This window comes from Dendronephthya gigantea, unplaced genomic scaffold, assembly GCF_004324835.1.
Source record: "Dendronephthya gigantea isolate DGI-Jeju-01 unplaced genomic scaffold, DenGig_1.0 000001F, whole genome shotgun sequence".
NCBI lineage: Eukaryota > Metazoa > Cnidaria > Anthozoa > Malacalcyonacea > Nephtheidae > Dendronephthya > Dendronephthya gigantea.
Genome location: NW_021163011.1, coordinates 537,722 through 559,035, shown reverse-complemented (window position 1 = coordinate 559,035; position 21,314 = coordinate 537,722). Strand labels below are relative to the sequence as shown.

The 21,314-nt window shown below is 36.4% G+C and overlaps 3 protein-coding genes across 3 annotated transcripts; 1 reads left to right on the top strand and 2 right to left on the bottom strand.

Annotated features, from left to right (window-relative positions):
• Window positions 1-4,318: 4,318 nt before the first annotated feature.
• LOC114527909 lies at window positions 4,319-5,796 on the bottom strand. Its single transcript, XM_028549629.1, has 2 exons — window positions 5,566-5,796; window positions 4,319-4,903 (listed from the first exon to the last, which is right to left on the bottom strand). Exons 1-2 carry the CDS (start codon window positions 5,618-5,620, stop codon window positions 4,452-4,454), a joined length of 507 nt encoding a protein of 168 aa, XP_028405430.1. The 5' UTR covers window positions 5,621-5,796; the 3' UTR covers window positions 4,319-4,451.
• A 2,797-nt stretch (window positions 5,797-8,593) lies between these two features.
• Window positions 8,594-9,873, bottom strand: LOC114528679. The gene is made up of 2 exons (XM_028550359.1): window positions 9,380-9,873; window positions 8,594-9,135 (listed from the first exon to the last, which is right to left on the bottom strand). The coding sequence occupies exons 1-2, from the start codon at window positions 9,432-9,434 to the stop codon at window positions 8,657-8,659; spliced, it is 534 nt and encodes a 177-aa protein (XP_028406160.1). The 5' UTR covers window positions 9,435-9,873; the 3' UTR covers window positions 8,594-8,656.
• A 1,963-nt stretch (window positions 9,874-11,836) lies between these two features.
• On the top strand, window positions 11,837-17,859 carry LOC114529940. The gene is made up of 8 exons (XM_028551510.1): window positions 11,837-12,555; window positions 13,278-13,669; window positions 14,511-14,677; window positions 15,501-15,667; window positions 16,020-16,177; window positions 16,411-16,543; window positions 16,724-16,931; window positions 17,524-17,859. Exons 1-8 carry the CDS (start codon window positions 12,208-12,210, stop codon window positions 17,781-17,783), a joined length of 1,833 nt encoding a protein of 610 aa, XP_028407311.1. The 5' UTR covers window positions 11,837-12,207; the 3' UTR covers window positions 17,784-17,859.
• Window positions 17,860-21,314: the final 3,455 nt, after the last annotated feature.

Genomic DNA, 21,314 nt, shown 5'->3' with positions numbered 1-21,314 from the left:
ATTTGTTTTTATCATACAAATTTCCAAAGAGAATCAAAATTACTATTAATTATAATAATAAGTTGAATCAAAATTATTGATTCAGCAGAGAAAATACTGAACATGGTTAGAAAGCATGGTCAACCTGAACGTGTTTCTCACTTTTCAAACTTAACTCGTTTTGACATGCACCAAGAAGTGCATAATTTTCACTTTCGTCGATTGCAATTATATCTCAAAACCTTACGGTTGAAGGATCGTCATCTAATTAAAGTTTCTATATTATATGTTTAGTTGCACAGCAGACTAAAGTTATTAGCTACAATCACAGTCACACTGAGGTGAGGGTTTGGGCTCAGTTCAAAATAAAAGTATTTCTGACTTTGGACGATGAATAATTGTAGCCATTTAATACTTCTATTTTGCTTTTTGCAAATTATACTGTGAATGGTTTTCAACGGGAATAAAAGAAAAGATGCCTCTATTTAGCTTTTTACCTAATGACAATCAACATACACATACATAAACACATCAACATTGTTAGCGCTAGTATATATGGACCAGTTACGGATCCTATATAAACCCTGGACCAGTATATATAAACCCTGGACCAGTTACGGATCCTTGTTGTTTATGTACGAAAGGTTGTAGAAGAAACCAAATGGCGATACAATGTGATATGTGTGATATGTGGTATCATGCGAAGTGCATTAGTATGACGAAAGCCGAGTATCTCGAACAGACAGATGTAAGTAAATCATGGGAATGCAATCGCTGCCTGTTCCCCAATATTGATATTGATACTGATATTAATCAAAGTGATGAATCTGTTGGTCAGAGTACAAATTGCTCGGATGAGGATATGCAAAATTTTAATCATATGAAAGGCATGAAATTTGGTCATGTAAACATCGCAACCCTCTTGGGGCATATGATAGATATAGACTCGCTGTTAGAAAAAAAGATCTTTCATGTATTTGGTGTCTCTGAGACGAGATTAGATGATTCTATTCCGGACGAGAAAATATGCCCTGCGGATTATTCCTGCCATAGAAAGGATAGAAATCGTGCTGGAGGCGGCGTAGCAGTTTATGTATCTAACATCATACCTCTAAGCGTAGGCGTGATCTAGAAGAGGATAATATTGAGATGTTGTGTATTGAATTGTGTCCGTCAATGGCCAAAAATATCTTGTTTGCTGTTTTCTATAAGCCCCCGAACTTTGATAATGCCTTGTTTATTGAAAAATATGAAATGTTTCTTAACGCTGCAACTAATGAATTCAACAAAGAAGTAGTTATTACCGGGGATTTTAACGCAGACATGTCGAGTAAGCGAAGATCTAAATATGCAAAAAATTTGCATCAAATTTCGCAGTCATATGGGCTTTTTCAATTGATAAAAGAACCAACAAGAATCACCGCACATTCTTCAACTACAATTGACCTAATCTATGTAAACGTGATACATAGATTTTCGACGTCAGGGGTACTTACGTTTGGGGGTAGTGATCATAACATCATATACGCTGTAAAGAAAGCTGGTTTGCAAAAAGCGAAGTCAAAATTAAAACACGCAGGATTTATAAAAGTTACTCGAAAACGGGATTTATAAATGATCTGAATGACATCCCTTGGGACACTATTAGTATCTTTGACGATGTAAATGATGCTGTTTTTGCTTGGAACAGGCTTTTTCTAGACGTTGCAAATAAGCATGCACCTCTAAAGCAAATAAGAATAAAAGGGTCAAATAAGCCATGGGTGACATCTAGTATCAGAGCTATGATGAAGGAAAGGGATTGTCTCCTTAGGAAGGCCAGGAAAACCAAGTGCACTTATGATTTTGAATTATATCGAAAGTTCAAAAATTTGGTTAATGTGAAAGTCAAAAATGCAGAGTCAGATTATTATCAAGATTTGTTGTTGTCGTCTACCAACCCTAAGAGTACGTGGAACGTCCTGAATCAACTGATGGGTAAGAAAAGTAACTTAAAAACGGCTCCCATACACATCGAGAAAAATAAAACAGTGCATTCCAAACCAAAAATTGTTGCAGATTTATTCAATAAATACTTTGTATCCATTGCAAAAGTCATTACAGACAAGTTATATCACACTTTTCGAGGGAGCGAATGGGTACAATTTGAGATACCTGTAGAATCAACCTTTCATTTATCACATGTTACGATGCAGGAGGTTGAACAACACCTTATGTCTCTCAATGCGAATAAAGCGATTGGAGAAGACCAGATCCCAGCTAGACTCCTAAAAGACGCAGCCCCAGTTATTGCAAAATCGGTTACATACCTTGTTAATAAGTCTATAGAATCTGGAATTTTTCCAGAATCGTGGAAGCTTGCAAGAGTAATACCTTTCTATAAAACTGACAATAATATGGATATGACTAACTATCGCCCGATATCTATTTTGCCAGTTTTGAGCAAAGTACTTGAGCGTATAGTTCATCAGCAATTATATTCATATTTAGTATCGAATAATTTGATCTATGTACATCAGTATGGCTTCAGGAAACGATATTCGACGGAGGATGCGGTTGCCCAGATAAACAATTGGGTGATGCAGGAAATGGATAAAGGATCGGTCAACGGTCTAGTTTTTTTAGATATCTCCAAGGCTTTTGACTCCGTTAACCATAAGATCTTACTGAAAAAGTTATCTATTATAGGAGTAGATGACAGTTCTGTTCGGTGGTTCAAATCTTACCTTGCAAGCCGGAAGCAAGTTGTCAGCATTGATGGCGAAAAATCTCAGGACCGGATTGTTCAATTGGGAGTACCGCAAGGGTCAATTTTGGGGCCACTGCTCTTTACGATATACGTGAACTCAATGAAAAATTGCTTAACTACCAGCAAATTGATTCTCTATGCTGACGATGCGGTCCTGTATAATGTTGGTTCTAGTGAAACGGAGCTACAGTCTCTCCTTCAAAGAGACTTGGATAATATATCAATGTGGTATGGAATAAATAAGCTTGCAATAAATTCAAGGAAGTGTAAAATGATGTTGGTTGGTAGCTCACAGCGGCTGACCTATTTTAATGACATAACATTACAAATAAACAACGAAGAAATCGAACGGAAAACCAGTTATAAATATCTGGGAGCAATGCTGGATGAAAATTGGTCGTGGAAATTACATCTTGCTCAAGTATTTAAGAAACTAGGTCACCGGCTTGCGGTTTTCCATCGAATTAAATATCATCTTGATGTAAAGTGTAAGATTGCATATTTTAACGGTCTTGTGCTACCACATATGGACTACATGAGCATTCTTTGGGGTGATCAACCAGGGGTATAAAGGCAGAAATGACGAAGTTACAAGGCTTTCAAAATAAATTTGCAAAGAAGATACTGGCCCAGACACTAAGTGGTGAAGAAGCAGTAAAGGAACTTGGATGGCTAGACCTGGTAACACGTAGAAGGAACTATAGAGCAATGTTGGCCCATCGGGTTATGAAAGGAGAGTACATTTCACATTTGCATGAACTAACTAATAAGGATGATTGTAATACTAAATACTATTTTAGAGATAATATTTTTAACCGTCTTCCAACCCCAAGAACAAATTGGGGCAAGAGACTAACTACACAAACTGTTTTTGCTGCATGGACTAGTTTACCAAGGACTCATAGGCAGATGATACCCATAAATTCCTTCAAAAAGTTGTTGAAGAACGGGTAGAGTCAGTGAGTGTATCACAGGTTGTCAAAAGACGGTTTGAGGAAGATTTGGACAATATTTGGAATAATCAGCTTGTTTCAAAATTTTTAACTTATTCTTTTTAGTGTCTATGTATATGGTATGTGTGTTTATGTAAACATCTTTTTATTTGAGTGCCTCCATGAAAACCACCTTTGTGTGATTGGAGCTCTCCTCGTTAAAGATTTTTTAATAATAATAATAATAATAATAATATATATATATGCGCGTGGGAAAAGCTTGCAAAAGGAATCGCAACTAACTATAGTCATATAACCAAGATTTCGTACGAAGTCAAGAAGTATTTCCGACTCTTGCCCTTAATTTACTTTCAAAACGTGCTCAGGTGTCGAATTATGAAAAACAAACTAGCGAAATGTGCATGTTACGGATGTTTAAGATCATGTCTGCATATAATTATGCCGCATCCGGGTTCGTTTCTATCCGAAAGTTTATGCGTCCTTCACACGCGGCTTTATGTTCTGACGTGGTAAGAAGTTTGGAAAAGGATAAAAGCAGAAAAATCTATTTACATTTTTTCGAATGCTAGCTTATCTGGCATGTCACAATTTTTTATGGCAAAACTAAATAGGATATAAGAAACGCTAACAATGGAATGCTATTACAATGATTTCTATATATAATTAATTCAAATAAAACTGGTATACATTTTTTCATAAAGAAATTGTTTTCCATATTGTCATTAAAAGTAACAAAATTTTAAATTTTAAACAAGTGCAGGCATGCCATGTTAACAACCAGTCAAATGAAGGAACACTTTCATGCAGGAATTGCCGTGGTTGTCTATTTCAGTGTAGCCACTCCAATCTTCTCCATACCAAATTCTGAGTTTGTTGCCTTTCTCAAAATACTGGGGAGCACCGCTATCACTGAATACCAGGTTGGGAGATAACCCGGTGTACCTTGGCAAGGTATACCAACCATAGTTGCTTATGGTTGTCAGTCGGGGTGATGGATATAGGATGCGGTTCAAGTCGTCGGTGATGAGAATGCCAAGAGATTTGCTCCTCTGGGGATCACCCCAGAGTGAGCCTTTCTTGGTTGACATTCTGTTCGAAACATAACCTGAAGTGTGGACCAATTTAACAGCATTAACAAAGGAACTTGGTCCGTTGTATGTTATGTCTGCAAAACTGTTGTCCTTCGCGCCGATACAGGCTTTGCCAACGTCATGCCACACACCTGGAAATAATTGAAACGATAATATATAATTTGACGGTTTTCATTTATATGCTTTCTAGTCTGTCAGAATGAAACATTCACATTTAACCTGTTACAAATTAGGAATGCTTTGCAAAATAATTTGTATGCCTATAGAGTATTCGTTATTTACCGTTATTTAACACAAATAAAGATCTCTGGTAACCGGTGCATGGTTGTTCTCTGTATGTCCGTATATATAGGGTGTCTCAAAAAACCCCGAAAACTATTGTAAGGCACTCATAACAATGCAATTGTTAGAGTTTGAATCCCTATTGCCTAAGCACTCTGTTGGGACCCACAGGTGTATAAATGTTTACCATACGCATTTTTATGCATGTATACTGTATGATGCAGTAAAATTTACCTGTACGCAAAAATAATATCTATTAACAATATTTACAAGTTACAAATATGGATAACAATATTTAAATGTGCATCTCAAGGACCATGACCTTCAACATGTCCCCTTTCTCTAGCGATACAAAGCATTTAGCATTTTATAAGTTGCATTAAATCTGCACAGGTTGAAATTCATGAACACGGCGTTCAAATTTTAACAATGAGTGATTTCAATAGTTTTCAGGGTTTTTGAGACACCCTGTATAGCTATATCTTTAATTCTAAAGCCAACTAACACCTACCATACGCGCTACCAAGTTGAAGAAAACACAACAGGAGAGATACTTTGTAAAACATTCTTTATATATATATATGAATTTCGATTAACTCCTTAGGCTTGACAAAGTGTTCAGTCTTGTCGCGAACGTTTGATGTGAACAAATGCACTGGTTGGCTGCTAAGTCGAGTTTAAGTACGGAACTTATCTCTTATAACCTTGAACCAAAATAGTACACACATGCATTAATAACAATGACAGACAGTTTCCGATTACATCGAGGGCTGCTTTCCTCTTGCGCGTTTTACGCACGTACGAGATCGACATCCTCGCTATCAAATTTCACTGATTTGCGTCTCTTTTTCACATCGTTCCAGCTGCAATGCACCCAGGTGTATCCGAATTCATTGCATTTTCGAACATTTCCACTATATAAAGCGTTTTCAAACGTTTACACTCCGTAGAGTGTTTTCGAAAGTTAGCGAATACGTTCTTCGTTTTCGTCAGATACGTGTGGATGCCAAGCGTTGACGCAAGACAATCCGTTTGCGGATAGAAACGTATCCATGCAGATACGTCCGGGCAGGTTCTTAATTCAAATTTCACAATTTCCGACAACAGTTGGAATTTTTTTGAACAGCTGCCGAGTCATATTATCATTAGCTATATCTACAATTTTTACGCGGCAAACACTGAAAGACTTGGCGTCGATTGCATTTATATCAAAACCTTGCGTTTAAAAGATTCTATCGAATACACTTTCATTACCTTTATTCTGCTTCTAAACCATGCTTTCTTAGTTTCTATCAACTCTGCTTTAAACCATCGCCTGCATTTTAGTACACACATTAACAATGACATATAGTTTCCGATTGCTTCCCTCTTGCGCGTCTTACGCACGTACGAGCTGTTTTCCAACTAAACATATCAATTATCATTTTAAAATTTCATTTCATTTTAAAACGTGATCAAGTGTCGAATATGACCATCAAACAAGTGCATGTTATTCTACTTGCTGCTGATGTTTAAGATCCTGTCTACATGTATCCAGGATTGATCGTTTTATTCGTTTGTATCCGCAAGCATTTTGTCGCGGATTCAAAATTTTACGCGTCCATGCACAAATATTCGGATTTGTTGCGCGTTTTATCTCAAGTCTTGGGTGAAAGAGCTTTATGATTGGTTCCGAACATGTACTTTTCTTCGAGATCACCCACAAGTCCGCACTCACCTGGGTTAGTCACGTTATCGTTGACTAAGAAAAGTCGTAGGCATGCAGGTATACAGGGGTTATTCTAAGCTGGAGTTGCTACCACTTTTTGAAATTGTAAGAAAATGTATATCTACAGTTATCGATTTCCTTAAAATTTCAAAATGTGGTAGTAACTCCGGCTTAGAACCCCGCAGGCATGTTATATATTATAGATTTTCACGCACCTGCAATTGCAGACTGATCATGACCGATTCTTGACGATTTTGTTCACACGTTTTTAGCTTTAACATTAGGACCGGTTGTTCAAAAGCCGGTTCAAAAGCTTAACCCTGGGTTAACTCAAATTTTAACACAAATTTTTTAATCGCTCGTTTATGAAGTTGAACATATTTTTTCATAAATCATTTGTGGATCAATAAAACTCTTACGTTGTAAAGTCTTGAAACAAACAGCGGTGCAGAAGCAAATAAACCAAAACAACGGAGTAAAATTGCCCAGGGTTAGCGCTAACCTAGCTTGGAACAACCGGCCCTATGGTTTAGGATCACGATATTCAATTTAATAATACGTAGACAACAATACATGAAATTATTTCAGTTTGATCGACATCATCGCTATCAAATTTCACTGATTTGCGTGACAATCTGCCGGTGTCGGGTGGAGGAAAATGCGAGCTAAACAGTGTGGATAATAGTACAGTGTTGCATGACGGAACCGAAATCCGGGTGACGCTACCATCACTTACAAGTCAAGGAATATATATATATATATATATATATATATATATATATATATATATATATATATATATATATACATATATATATATATATATATATATATATATATATATATATATATGTATATATATATATATATATATATATATATATATATATATATATATATATATACATATTAATATAGAGTCAATTCTTGTATTCATGATTGGTAAGCTACCTGTAAAGCGAGGTTTATCAAGTTTGTATTTCCTATTAATTAATCGAAAAATAATAATGTTTTCATAATTATTATTATTATTATTATCAAAACCTTACGTTTAAAGGATTCTATTGAATAAGCTTTCATTATCTTTATACTGCTTCTAAAACATGCTTTCTTAGTTTCTATAATCTCTGCTTTAAACCATCGCCTCCATTTTAGTTACGTTTTCCCTCAGTTCATGAATAAAGGTATTTCTGACTTTAGATGACGAATAACTGTCACGAGTATTACAAAATATTAATAAAAAAACATGTCGCCATTTAGTACGTCTATTTTGTTTTTTGTAAATTATACTGTGAATGATTTTCAATGGAATAAAAGAAAAGATGCCTCTAGCTAAAAACAAACAACATGTAGGAAATTTGTTAGCGCTAGTAGCGCGTGTGAAAAGCTTGCAAAGGGAATCGTAACTAACTATAGTCATAGAAGCAAGATTTCGTACAAAGTCAAGAAGTACTTCCGACTCTTGCCATTAATTTACTTACAAAACTTATGAATTATGCATGAAAATCAAACCAGCGTAAATGTGCATGTTACGGATGTTTAAGACCATGTCTGCATATATCCTGCATGCATGTCTATGCCGTATCCGGACTCGTTTCTATCCGAAAGTTTACGCGTGGCTTCACATGCGGCTTTATTTTCTAACGTGGTAAAAAGTTTAGAAAAAGATAAAAGCGGAAGAGTCTATATACATTTTTTCGAATGCTAGCTTATCTTCCATGTCACGATTTTTTTTGACAAAACTAAATAGGATATAAGAAACGTTATAACAATGGAATGCTATTACAATGATTTCTATATTATATATATTTAATTGAAATAAAACTGGTATACATTTTTTTTATAAAGAAATTGTTTTGCAAATAGTCATTAACAGTAACAAAAATTTTAAATTTTAACCAAGTGCAGGCATGCCATGTTTACAACCAGTCAAATGAAATTTGACATGCATGCAGGATTTGCCATGGTTGTCCAGTTCTGTGCGGCCACCTCTCCAATCTTCTCCATACCAAATTCTGAGTTTGTCGCCTTTCTCGAAATACTGGGGTGCGCCGCTATCACTGAAAACCAGGTTGGGAGATAACCCGGTGTACTTTGGCAAGGTATACCAACCATAGTTGCTTATGGTTGTCAGTCGGGGTGATGGGTATAGGATGCGGTTCAAGTCGTCTGTGATGAGAATGTTAAGGGATTTGTTAAACTTGGGATCACCCCAGAGTGAGACTCTTTTTGTTGACATTCTGTTCGAAACATAACCTGAAGTGTGGACCAATTTAACCGCATCAACAAAGGAACTTGGTCCGTTGTATGTTATGCCAGCAAAACTGTTGTCCCTCGCTCCGACACAGGCGTTGCCAACATCATGCCACACACCTGGAAATAATTGAAACGATAATATATAATTTGAAGGTTTTCATTATGCTTTCTAGTCTGTCAGAATGAAACATTCACATTTTACCGGTTACAAAATAGGAATGGTTTGCAAAATAATTTGAATTCCTAGAGTATTCGTTACTTAATTAACACAAATAAGATCTCAGGTAACCGGTGCATAGTTGTTCTCTGTATGTCCGTATATATAGCTACATCTTTAATTCTAAAACCAAGTAACACCTACCATACGCGCTACCAAGTTGAAGAAAACACAACAGGAGAGATACTTTGTAGAACATTTTTTCAATGAATTTTGATAAACTCCTTAGACTTCTTAGGCTTGACGAAGTGTTCAGTCTTGTCGTGAAAGTTTCATGTGAACAAATGCACTTGTTGGCTGCTAAGTCGAGTTTAAGTACGGAACTTATCTCTTATAACCTTGAACCAAAATAGTACACACATTAACAATGACAGACAGTTTCCGATTGAATCGAGGGCTGCTTTCTTCATGCACGTTTTACGCACGTACGAGATCGACATCTTCGCTATCAAATTTCACTGATTTGCGTCTCTTTTTCATATCGTTCCAGCCACAATGCACCCAGGTGTATCCAAATTCATCGTCTTTTCGAACATTTGCACTATAGAAAGCGTTTTCAAACGTTTACACTCCGTAGAGCGTTTTCTAAAGTTTGCAAATACGGTCTTCGTTTTCGCCGGATACGTGTGGATGCATGCCAAGCCTTCGTCCGGGCAGGTTCTTAATTAACATTTCGATGTTTTCAACAACAATTTGAATTTTTTTAAACAGCTTCCGAGTTATATTATTATTAACTATATATATATATATATATATAATTATATATATATATATATATATCCACCCATTTGCAAAAACGTTGGCCGCAGATAGATATATAGATAGATACTCGAAGTCTAATTAGAATTGCATATGAATACATTTGCATGGGATTTCAATCATATTACACAACATATGCAATTCTAATTAGATTTCGAGTATCTATCTATATATCTATCTGCGGCCAACGTTTTTGCAAACGGGTATATATATATATATATATATATATATATATATATATATATATATATATATATATATATATATATATATACATTTTTTACGCGGCGAACATTGAAAGACTTGGCGTCGATTGCATTTATTATAGCCTCTTCCGCAGGCATCTCTTATGTATTTATATTAGGCATTTATAACTTTTTTTCTCACTCCCCGACACAGCTAACCCAAGCCAAATATAAATGCCTAATAGAAATACATAAGAGACGCCTTCGGAGGAGGCTATGGATTTATATCAAAACCTTACGTTTAAAGGATTCTATTCAGTACACTTCCATTACCTTTATACTGCTTTAAACCATCGCCTGCATTTTAGTACACACATTAACAATGACTTATAGCTAGTTTCCGATTGAATCGAGGGCTGCTTTCCTCTTGCGCGTTTTACGCACGTACGAGCTGTTTTCCAATTAAACACATCAATTAATATCAATTATCATTAATTTCATTTCAAAACGTGATCAAGTGTCGAATATGACAATCAAACAAGTGCATGCTATTGTACTTGCTGCTGATGTTTAAGATCCTGTCTACATGTATCCAGGATTGATCGTTTCATTCGTTTGTATCCGCAAGCATTTTGTCGCGGATTCAAAATTTTACGCGTCCACAAATATTCGGATTTGTTGCGCGTTTTATCTCAAGCCTTGGGTGAAAGAGCTTTATGATTGGTTCCGAACATGTACTTTTCTTCGAGATCACCCACAAGTCCGCACTCACTTGTGTTAGTTCCCTCATCGTTGCAAGAGGCAAAACTGGAGCAGTGAGAAAGTTTTAGGCAGGCATGCGGGGTTATTCTAAGCTGGAGTTGCTGCCACTTTTTGAAATTGTAAAAAAAATTCTGGAGATGGAAATTAGTAATAATTGTATATCTTCCTTCACCTATTTCCTTAAAATTTCAAAATGTGGTAGCAGCCCAGCTTAGAACCCCGCAGGCATGTTATACATAGATTTAGTTCACGCACCCACAATTGCAGGCTGATCATGACCGATTCTTGACGATTTTGTTCACACGTTTCTAGTTTTAACATGCAATATAGGCCGTCTTAGTGCGGAAAGCTTTCTTCAATTGTCCACCTGACAATAAGAGCCGGTTGTTCAAAAGCCGGGTAGCTTAACCCTGGGTTAACTGAAATTTTTACATCATTTTTTTAATCGCTCGTTTATGAAGTTGAGCATATTTTTTCATAAATATTTTGTGGATCATGCAATAAAAGTCTTACTTTGTAAAGTCTTGAAACAAACAGCGATGCAGAAGCATATAAACCGAAACAACGAAGTAAAATTTAACCAAGGGTTAGCGCTAACCTAGCTTTGAACAACCGGCCCTATAGTTTAGGATCACGATATTCAATTCAATAGACAATAATGCACGAAATGATTTCAATTTGATCGACATCATCCTATCAAATTTCACTGATTTGCGTCTCCTTTTCATAACGTTGCAGCTACAATGAACCAAGGTGTATCCGGATTCATTGCCATTTCGAACATTCACATTCAAACTTTTGCACTCCGTCGAGCGTTTTCGAAAGTTTGCAAATACTGACGGTCTTCGTACTCGCCGGATACGTGTGGGTGCATGCCAAGCATTGACGCAAGACAATGTTTTCAGATAGAAACGAATCCAGACACGTCCGGGCAAGTTCTTATTTCACATTTCGATGTTTTCAACAACAATTGCTGTTTTTTTAAACAGCTGCCGAGTTAAAAACACCTGTTCAAAAAGAATAACCGATTCACAATGAGTGTGAAATTTCCACTAAGTTTGCCACTGTTTTTCGTTCAGTGAATTTCAGTATAACTTCCTCTCGTATATCCTACTGTCACACGATAGTGATTCATTTGCATTGCCGGACTGGAGTGAAATAAACATCAGGCTAGAGTGAGTACCTGCTCAACCACAAGCAATTATTTTGAATGCCATCACGAATCGAAACTCGAGCGGCTCATTTTAGGCTGAATTCGCAACCGAGATGGCCGTAACGTTTTTAGTCATTGCTTTTGTGCTCCTAACTTTCCCTGAAAGTTCTCATTCGGCATGCCATGGCTCAAAGACCAGTTATCGCGCAGAATTTAGCGGCCAACTGACGCTCGATAACCGAGTGTTGGTCGGACACGTATTTGCCAGATTTACGGTGACGAGTTTCACCGACTGTTTTACGCATTGCGATAATGATTGCAGATGTAGGTCGTTCAATCTGCCGATGTCGGGTGGAGGAAAATGCGAGCTAAACAGTGCGGATAATAGTACAGTGTTGACGGAACCGAAATCCGGATGGCGCTACCATCATTTGCAAGTCAAGGAAGTTCTTTCTGGCGCAGTAAGTTAAAGTTATTTTTTCATTAATAATGTAGAATTAGAAGCTTGAATAATCGAAACTAATACGTGTTTTCCGAGGTAGTTTTTAGCCGGGGGCAATTTTTCACAGGTTTCGGTTATCAGTTTTTCCATACGACATGAAATGACATTATAATATAGCTACTTTATATTCGGTAATTAATCTGATTCACCCGGTTGCTACGGCAGCAGCCTCGAAACCGAACGAATATGTACGAAATAGCCTAATTTTCGTTAATTTCCTTTCCCAAGCCATTTACACCTGGAGAGTAACTATATATACGACTTTTACGCGGCAAACATGTTGTGTGATTATATGAGGTCTAAACGCGGTAGACGCGATATGCTGTACACGTCATAAAACAACTTTTAACACAATTTACGAAGCGAAAGAGGTTGCAAGCTGACCGAAAAAGCGAAGATCGTACGCATTGATTTGCACTAATTCAAATCATTTAACTGCATGGCAGGAGACGATTAAGACGTTTAAATAAAATAAGATATTCAGAAAATCTAATTAATGCAGGCTTTTTGCTGGTGGAAATTCAAACAAAAATTTGTTTACTTTATGTCGCTTCTGACAGCGATTCCTAGTTTTAATTTTACACAATTTTAACTACATTCGGTCAAATAGCTACTCAATCACTCGCTCTCTCGACAGGAATACATGATAAATGCTAACAGCATTGTTTTTTGTGATTTAAGGACACCTGCTACGAGCCGTATTCAAACCGTTGCTGTGACAACAATCCTTGTGCAAATGGCGCAACATGCACAGAGCTTGGTGAACGCGGGAAGTCAGGATTTAATTGCACATGCGCACATGAGTACCACGTCGGGACAATGTGCGAGCGGGAGGTCAACAGTTGTTTCGACTACTTGTGGAATGACAGAACGGCCAAGTCCGGGTATTATGACATCTGGGAAAAGAATACTATGGTGAAGACTCGCGTTTACTGTGAAATGCGGCCGGACGAGATGGAAGCATGGACCCTAATGATGTCTTATTCGAAGGGCAATGCCGGAGATTATGAACGTGCGCCTTTCAAAGAAGACTTTCCACGAAATGAAGACGACGCTAGTAGCGGTGATTACAGGTACTGCTTTAAAAGGTTCAATAACAGAAGAACGATAATAATACTTCTTAATAGTAAATAATGATATCAGATCAATAGATACAACATTAGCTTAATTTAGACACGTTAATAGGATGCGGGTTTTTTTCAATTGAAAGAATATAAAAATATTCAAGGGAAAGCCGAAATACTCCAATTTTAATGCTCGAAAGCATTCATTATGTTATTGAAGATGAATAATGGTCCAATAACTTATTCAACTAATAAATGATAAACTCTGTATCATATCGAATATTCATATGATCGTTATTTATGAACGTATTCTCAAACCGCACCCGATATAGTTTACTGAGTCCATTCGAAATATTAGCTACTCCGCAATTTATGAAATGAAAGCGAAGTTCGGCTCTCTGGGTCTTCAAAGAGAAGAATAGTTTAGGCAAAACATGATAAAGAAACATGGAGGATTTTCTGGTGGCGCGAACCAGGTTAGCATATCCCTAGGAAAATAAGCACACCCCAAGGAAAGCAAATTATCAAAGATAAAAGTTGTTAAAAAAGCTGCAATATACAATAATTGGTTAGGATTCTATAAGGATATAGAGTATAGCTATAAGGATAGCTATTCCCAAATCTTTAAAACGCACTTTAAATTCCTAAAGCATTTCTCAAAGCCAAATCTAAAAATCCGCAGAGATGTACCATAAATAAAGACATGCATGTACCATGAAGACATGTATAATTTTTTTTTAAGTTGGGGATCATTCGTACGTGATGTACATTACATGACGAAACATCACAGACTTCAAAATGATCTGCATGTGCAATAACTTGAAGGACGCGTCTCATAATTTATTTTAAGGTTGTCGTTGGCTAAGATGAAAAGCATCCAGAATGGAATGGAAGGCGAACGTAAAGTGGAGTGGAAAGCCACGTGTGGCTATTCATTTCAAGACGGGAAATCGACCAGTGATGACGTTGTGAGAAACGCTTTTCAGACTCTGGATTTATTCAGCTTTGAGACAAACGGTATGTATGATATTTTATGCGGAATGTTGCGAACAAGGGCAATCGTTGGCAACAAAGCCCTAAAAAGCATTCTTAAAAGTCTACGACTGATGACTACTGATAATTAGTGTGATAACGAAAATCGCAGTTTAGAATTTCAATTAAGCACTCCTGTAATTTGGCTGACCAGACAGTTAAATATGCTACACCAGGCGTCTAATCAATTTTTACATAATTTGTTTTTTTGTTTTCAAACCTTAAAGTTCGATGTTGAAAATCAAAAAAATTATTTTTGATTTTGCTATTTCCCCGGGGTTTCCAACTGTTTCCATAGGTTTTTGTATTTTCTCCTGCATGCATTGCAAATGGATGTAACATTTTCGGCTTGGAAGGGATAATAAAGCGAATTTGTTTTGCGTATAGAATTGAAATTTTCATGAAAATTTTACATATTTGACAACTTTTCCATCTTCGAAACATCAATACATTGATATCATCATTACATGCGACACTAATCGGAATATATTGCAAATCGAATGTAGCCACTATCACTGGTTTTGAACAACTTCGAAATGGTTAATCATAATCTCGATGGACTAGGAAACTTATAATCTCGATTGACTAGGAAACGTATCAAAGTACTACCAGAGAAATTCCATTATAGTTTTCTTTACCCCCTCTCTATTGCATATATTAATTAAAGAATCACGCTTCGTATGTACTTTAAATATCAGAACACTTCTTAGTTCTATTAGAAAGCCTGAGAACCTACAGATTCCATAATATAAGCTGCTCCGGTATTATATCTATAATTCACGATATTAATCAATATTTTGAATAATAGAAAAAGGTTTGGTTGGTTTCTATCCATTTGACAATGTTACAAAAGGACAGGATAAATCTGGCTTCGGAAACCACGGTACAATGTACGACACTGTATACGAGGATGGACCATTGGGCAATCCGGGAGGATCAGTTAGAATGCAAGGATTAACATCTTCATACATTCGGGTAAGAACTCAAATATCTATGGAACTATTTGACTAAAGCCTGCCACTTAAGTAACTTATAGGCATACAAGTTGCAGTAATCACCAAAGGCCATAGAAGATCGTTAAGTGGGGGCAGGGGGGCAAATATCCATGTATTGACGTTCAGTATTATTAGTTTCTCTTGAAATTTTTGTATTCACATTCTGTTTACATAAATAAAAATATAAAAATACCCCCCCCCCTCCCCTTTAACAAGCTTCCGCAGGAGAACAAAGTCATTGATTTCCATCGTATTCTTGTTGGTTACTTTATTTGTCATTTCATGCACGTGTTACGCCCTAATTACATATGTTATGGCATTATTCATTTCAGCTTCACGACAACTCAGGGAAGTTGGACACTCGCTATAGCCTTACGATTCTGATGCAGGTTTACACTTACGAAACACGATACGGCCAATTACTGGGTTGGACTGCAGATGGAAATTGGGGTGTTCATCTATGGGCAAGAGAAACGACGCTTTCCTTCAGGTAACATGCATGAGTCGCATTCCGAATTAACTAACCATGCAGTGAGTGGTAACTTCATTATTGCACTGATGAAGGCCCAGGTTGCCGGACCAAAAGCTCTGCGTGCATTAAACAAATAAACGTGATGTTTCTACAGATTGATTAATAAACTTATTATTTCATGATCCAAATTTAAGAAATATTATTAATATTAAGATATTATTATAAATATTAACTTGTTTGAAATATTGTAGAACCATCAACAGAGAAGGAGTCGACATACATTACGTAGAGCAATATGGTACAATTTACCCAATGCAGTGGTATTACATAGCGGCAACGTATGATTATGATAAAAACACACAATCCATATACCGCAATGGCCAGGTAAAACATAATGTATAATCACGACTTTAATTTACAATTGGTTGAGATTCCTCCACCCTGTGAATTGCCTTGTCCTCGCAGATAATTTCAAAACATAGTCTGCTCTTGACAGTATATTAGTTAAATAACTACGAGCATAGAGCACTAACAGAAGCGTGATTTCGAGTTTTTTTTTTCAAGCGCCTGCAAAGTAAATCCGGCTCTTCCGCGCAAGAACTGCGCACATCAAACAACTTGCAGTTGACGCTTGGGTCGATAACTAATGCTAATATGGAGGACCATAACGCTTTCAACGGACGTATCGCCTGCGTAAGGATTTACAACACTGCGTTCACTGATGAAGATGTGAAAAAGTTTAGTGAAAACTGGGAATGCCCACACGAACCTGGTAAGATTGCGGTTGTATATTATCACTATTATAGCCTATAACGTTGATGCAGTTCTTTATAGTCGATACGGTTTGGATTTTGTAAATTGAACTGTGATGGAAATATGATGGTAAAATGAGGTTTGAAAATAGAAGGCAATATAGAATAGTGCAGAGAATTATAGTACCGGATGCTTAGTTATACCGGTGGTGAAAATCATTGGTGTTATCGCGACGTTGTTAAATAATGCGCGGCAGCAATGTTATTGATTAACTTTTCACGGTTCTTGGATTGTTTGGATGGGCACAGAATACGATGTCAGGTGTGAAAATATATATACATCTGCCATCAGCAAAATTTTTACACGATCGAAAGTAAAATACACCCATTTTCATGTGCAAATCGAACACTAAATTTTTCTGTATTTTTAAAATTCCGAGCCTTCTCATGCGAAAAGGGACCAGGCATTAATATAGGAAATAGCTAATTTTACAAGTGTGCTATATATATAGCTAGTTGTGTTCTCGCGAATAGCTATAACGGTGAATATGTTAGATATATTATAGTTCTTGTTGTAGTTAATGATGAGGGTTAACTCAACGTTGTTTTTAGCCCCACTTTGCCATCGTGTTGATTACATAAAGATCCGGGGACGTGAATGTCACAACTGCAACGTGTGGGCGACACAAACCCACGCAGAAATATTCTCAATCAACGCACATCGCGGAGATCAAAAGTGCAATTTCAACTCTGGTTCTTCAGTTACGGATGAAAATATCTTTGGTGTGTATAAAGCCGTTGACCCATCAACTCACGCATGTGCTAATTCAAACCTGGCTACCACACAATACTGGTTCGGAGGACGCCTGTAGGGGTTTTATCCGTCTTCCCTGCACGTTTTCATATTTTTGCACTGTATATAATTACGAAATATATTATATATGTTATTACGAAATATGTATATATATATATATATATATATATATATATATATATATATATATATATATATATATATATATATATATCTTCATGTAAGAACATGGTCACATGGGCAGAGTTGCGCCGGTAGGAGACGCAGTCGAGAAGACCAAAGATACTACTTCTCTATTTAGTATATAACCATTTTAAATAAGATTATCCTTTAATACTATTACGGTCAATTTCAAATTACTTTTCCGCGCCGAGTTGCGAAGTATGTTAGGAAATTGGGAACTACGTTTTGAATCACGGAAGCACGTTGCTAACTTCCGTATCTACTACCAATTGTAAATTTGAATTTAAATCGCAACGAAGTACGTTGTTCATAGCAATTGGGTAAAGACCGTAAGGCGTAAAGTATTCAGGATTTGAGTCAATTTGAAGTAAAAATGTGGAACGTAACCACTTCGTAACACAAGGAAAAGCCGTAAGTAACAAGTAATTGCTAAGAACAACGTACTTCGTTGCGATTTAAATTCAAATTTACAATTGGAAGTAGATATATAAGTTAGCAAAGTGCTTCCGTATTCGAAACGTAGTTCCCAATTTCCTAACGTACTTCGCAACTCGGCGCGTAATCTGAAATTGACGGTAAATAAGATTGTCGGATTTAAACTTTTAACATATTTAATAAAAAGAACATGGTTTAGAGTGTCAAACTTAGATTTTATCCTGCCTCGATTGATATCTTACAGTTATAGAGATGAAAACCTGAAGTTTCTATATTGAATAATCACTTAATTTTTAAGAAAAAAATTAACCAGTGCGAGGACTGCAAAACACTAATTTTCTTCTACTGCTTCTGAACCATGTTTTCTATTACACCTATATGCGTTTATAACCATCGCTTGTTAGTTGCACAGTAGATATTCAGTAAAAACGTATTATAATTATTGAACGTTTAAATATATACTATAGCTGAATTATCAATATACCATAAAATTAATTGATGTTACAAAAAGTATTTAGCCTGTCGTGACTTACTCTATACAGTTTCCAATAGCAATATAACAAAAGATAATTCATGCATGGCTGCAATGACAATATTTAATAACCTATGTTCTTAACCTGGAACAACAGGTGGAATATTCGTCGGCGCTAGCCAACAAATTGCGGGCGCATACGAAAATGGCTTTAAAAATTTGCTAGTACTATGTAAAATACGAGTGCGTAGCACGAGCCATTGTAAATCCCATACAGATCGGCCGCGAGTATTTTAACGTTCTTGTGAAATGAATAAATAAAGCTTAATGCATATAAGGGCATGTGTGTAACAAAGTTATGAATACTAATTAAGATTGGTTATATCAAAGTTACAGATGTATACATGTGACCAAAATACTGCGCAATGATTGCAAGTTAGACTCATTAATTATTCATGAATTTCACAATTAATGATACTGCATAAATTTGCCAGGAAGAATATTTTTCTACGACAGAACAAGCATTTGAGGGAAATTCTATTGCATGTGTTCGTTTACTATTATTATAGTAATATAAATAATAAAATTTTGGGACATGTCGCAGTGCTCGAAAGCTTTCGTCCTATTGGATAATGCTTTTCTATGCTTTCTAAAGAACAAAGCTATGCTATTGGTTGAAACAGAAATGTATTGTAAAGTTCAGCCAATGAAAACCATTCTTGCGAGGAGCACCGACACTACACAGAATTTTTTCTCCGTGATGCTAGATTTAATTATGTGGACAGGGGTGTTTAACTGAGAACTAAAACATGTAGCTACACTCGTAGAACTCATGCTCCACTACATAACGAGGGGTGACATAACGAATTTCAATAATATCCTTCCATTTTCATTGTTGTTTTCATTTTCATTTTTTTCTCGTTCGCTGCGCTCACTCGTGAGATATTGTTTTTGCCACTCAAATATAAAATCCACATCTTCTCGCAACCGTATAATATCCTTTAGTATAAATTTCGAGCCTGCATTCTGATTGGCTCATTAAATATTCATTATTTATAGACCTGGAGTGAGGGGATTCGGCGAAATATTTCCTGAAGTGATGATATCCGAGGGCTTTGTCCGTGAGAAATATCATTACTGAAGGAAATATTTTGCCGAATCCCCCGAGCGGAGGGTCTATAAATGATATATATCCCGAAAAAAATTGTGAGCATGTAGAATGGCCAAAATAATACAGTACAAAGGCTGAGAAAAGTAATTCTATAAATTAGTAAAAGTACTCGAAGAGGCGCGTAAAAAAATTACCGTATAACGAATTTATTTTATTAACTTTATTTCAAACAAACAACAAAACTATTCCCGCCATTATTTTCACTGGGTGCGTGTAGTCCTCGCGAGACGTCGCGTGAGATAAATCTAATATAACAGTGTGATAAATTTAATGTTACAACCAGTGGTCACACCCCTAGCTCGGAAATAGAGGACTGCGGTTCGATACTGCGAAAAATCTCCTCGTCACATGGTACATATAATGTTTTTGATTCGCCAATTTTAATTTGAGGTATAATATTTTAATATATCTAACCCATTGAGATTTCGTAATCGAGAAATCAGAAAGGCTAGAAATCTGCCAGAAATCCTATGTCTCTGCCTGTTTTGGTTGAAGCCCATGGAAAATTGCGTTTTTCAAACCATGCGAATACATTGTCTTTTTGACATTATTTATTAGAATAAATAGTATAATACGAATAAAAAATTAATGTTAAAAATTTTCACGACGGTGACTTTTACAAAAGCGTGCACATACTCTTGAATAATAAAAAAAATCGACACAAAAAGAAATGTATATATATGAATAGTTTATGATCTCATGAAAGGTGTTGCTATTTTCAAGCCAAAAAGAAGTATTGTCAGGATATCTTAACGAAATGAGCAGGTGCAATTTGATAGCCTTAGAATTAAATAACGTAGCTAAATGGAGCGGCGGTATCAGCTAGACATAAGATCTTTTAGCCGCACGACTCTGATAGCAAGCAGGTCAAACCGTCGGCCAAGCAGGCACTGTCGGTGATCACTGCCCGCGCCGAGTGCTATGTCGGCATAAAGTTGATAGAATAGTATAATGCTTTATATAATGTTGTAGAAATAATTTTTATGTTGTTGTCTATACGGTTCGCATCTGCTTGACACTTATCACGTCAGACTCTGCTCTGTAAAGGCGCATGCACATTCGTATTGGACGAGTGGGAGTTAAATTTCACATATAGTAGTCACTAGTCATTGCTGCATGAGATCCACATTTTCGGAGCGGACTTCGAGTATTTCACACAAAATAGGGCCTTCGCATGACACGATTACCAAATTTATTGGGAGTAGGAATGTAATTTCCGAGAAGAGTTTAAAAACGCGAGCGAACTTTTAGAATCACTTACGCACAAGTACATTTTTTATTACAAAAAACTAGTTTAGACTAAGGGCAACGCAAAACCGAAATAAATA

Excerpts from the sequence above, each read along its gene's own strand:
- LOC114527909 (XM_028549629.1), bottom strand. The coding sequence starts at position 5,620 with ATGTTTTACAAAGTATCTCTCCTGTTGTGTTTTCTTCAACTTGGTAGC. Across the intron at positions 4,904-5,565 it reads TCAACTTGGTAGCGCGTATG|GTGTGTGGCATGACGTTGGC; the intron begins GTAGGTGTTAGT and ends AATTATTTCCAG.
- LOC114528679 (XM_028550359.1), bottom strand. The coding sequence starts at position 9,434 with ATGTTCTACAAAGTATCTCTCCTGTTGTGTTTTCTTCAACTTGGTAGC. Across the intron at positions 9,136-9,379 it reads TCAACTTGGTAGCGCGTATG|GTGTGTGGCATGATGTTGGC; the intron begins GTAGGTGTTACT and ends AATTATTTCCAG.
- LOC114529940 (XM_028551510.1), top strand. The coding sequence starts at position 12,208 with ATGGCCGTAACGTTTTTAGTCATTGCTTTTGTGCTCCTAACTTTCCCT. Across the intron at positions 12,556-13,277 it reads AGGAAGTTCTTTCTGGCGCA|GACACCTGCTACGAGCCGTA; the intron begins GTAAGTTAAAGT and ends TTGTGATTTAAG. Across the intron at positions 15,668-16,019 it reads TAACATCTTCATACATTCGG|CTTCACGACAACTCAGGGAA; the intron begins GTAAGAACTCAA and ends TATTCATTTCAG.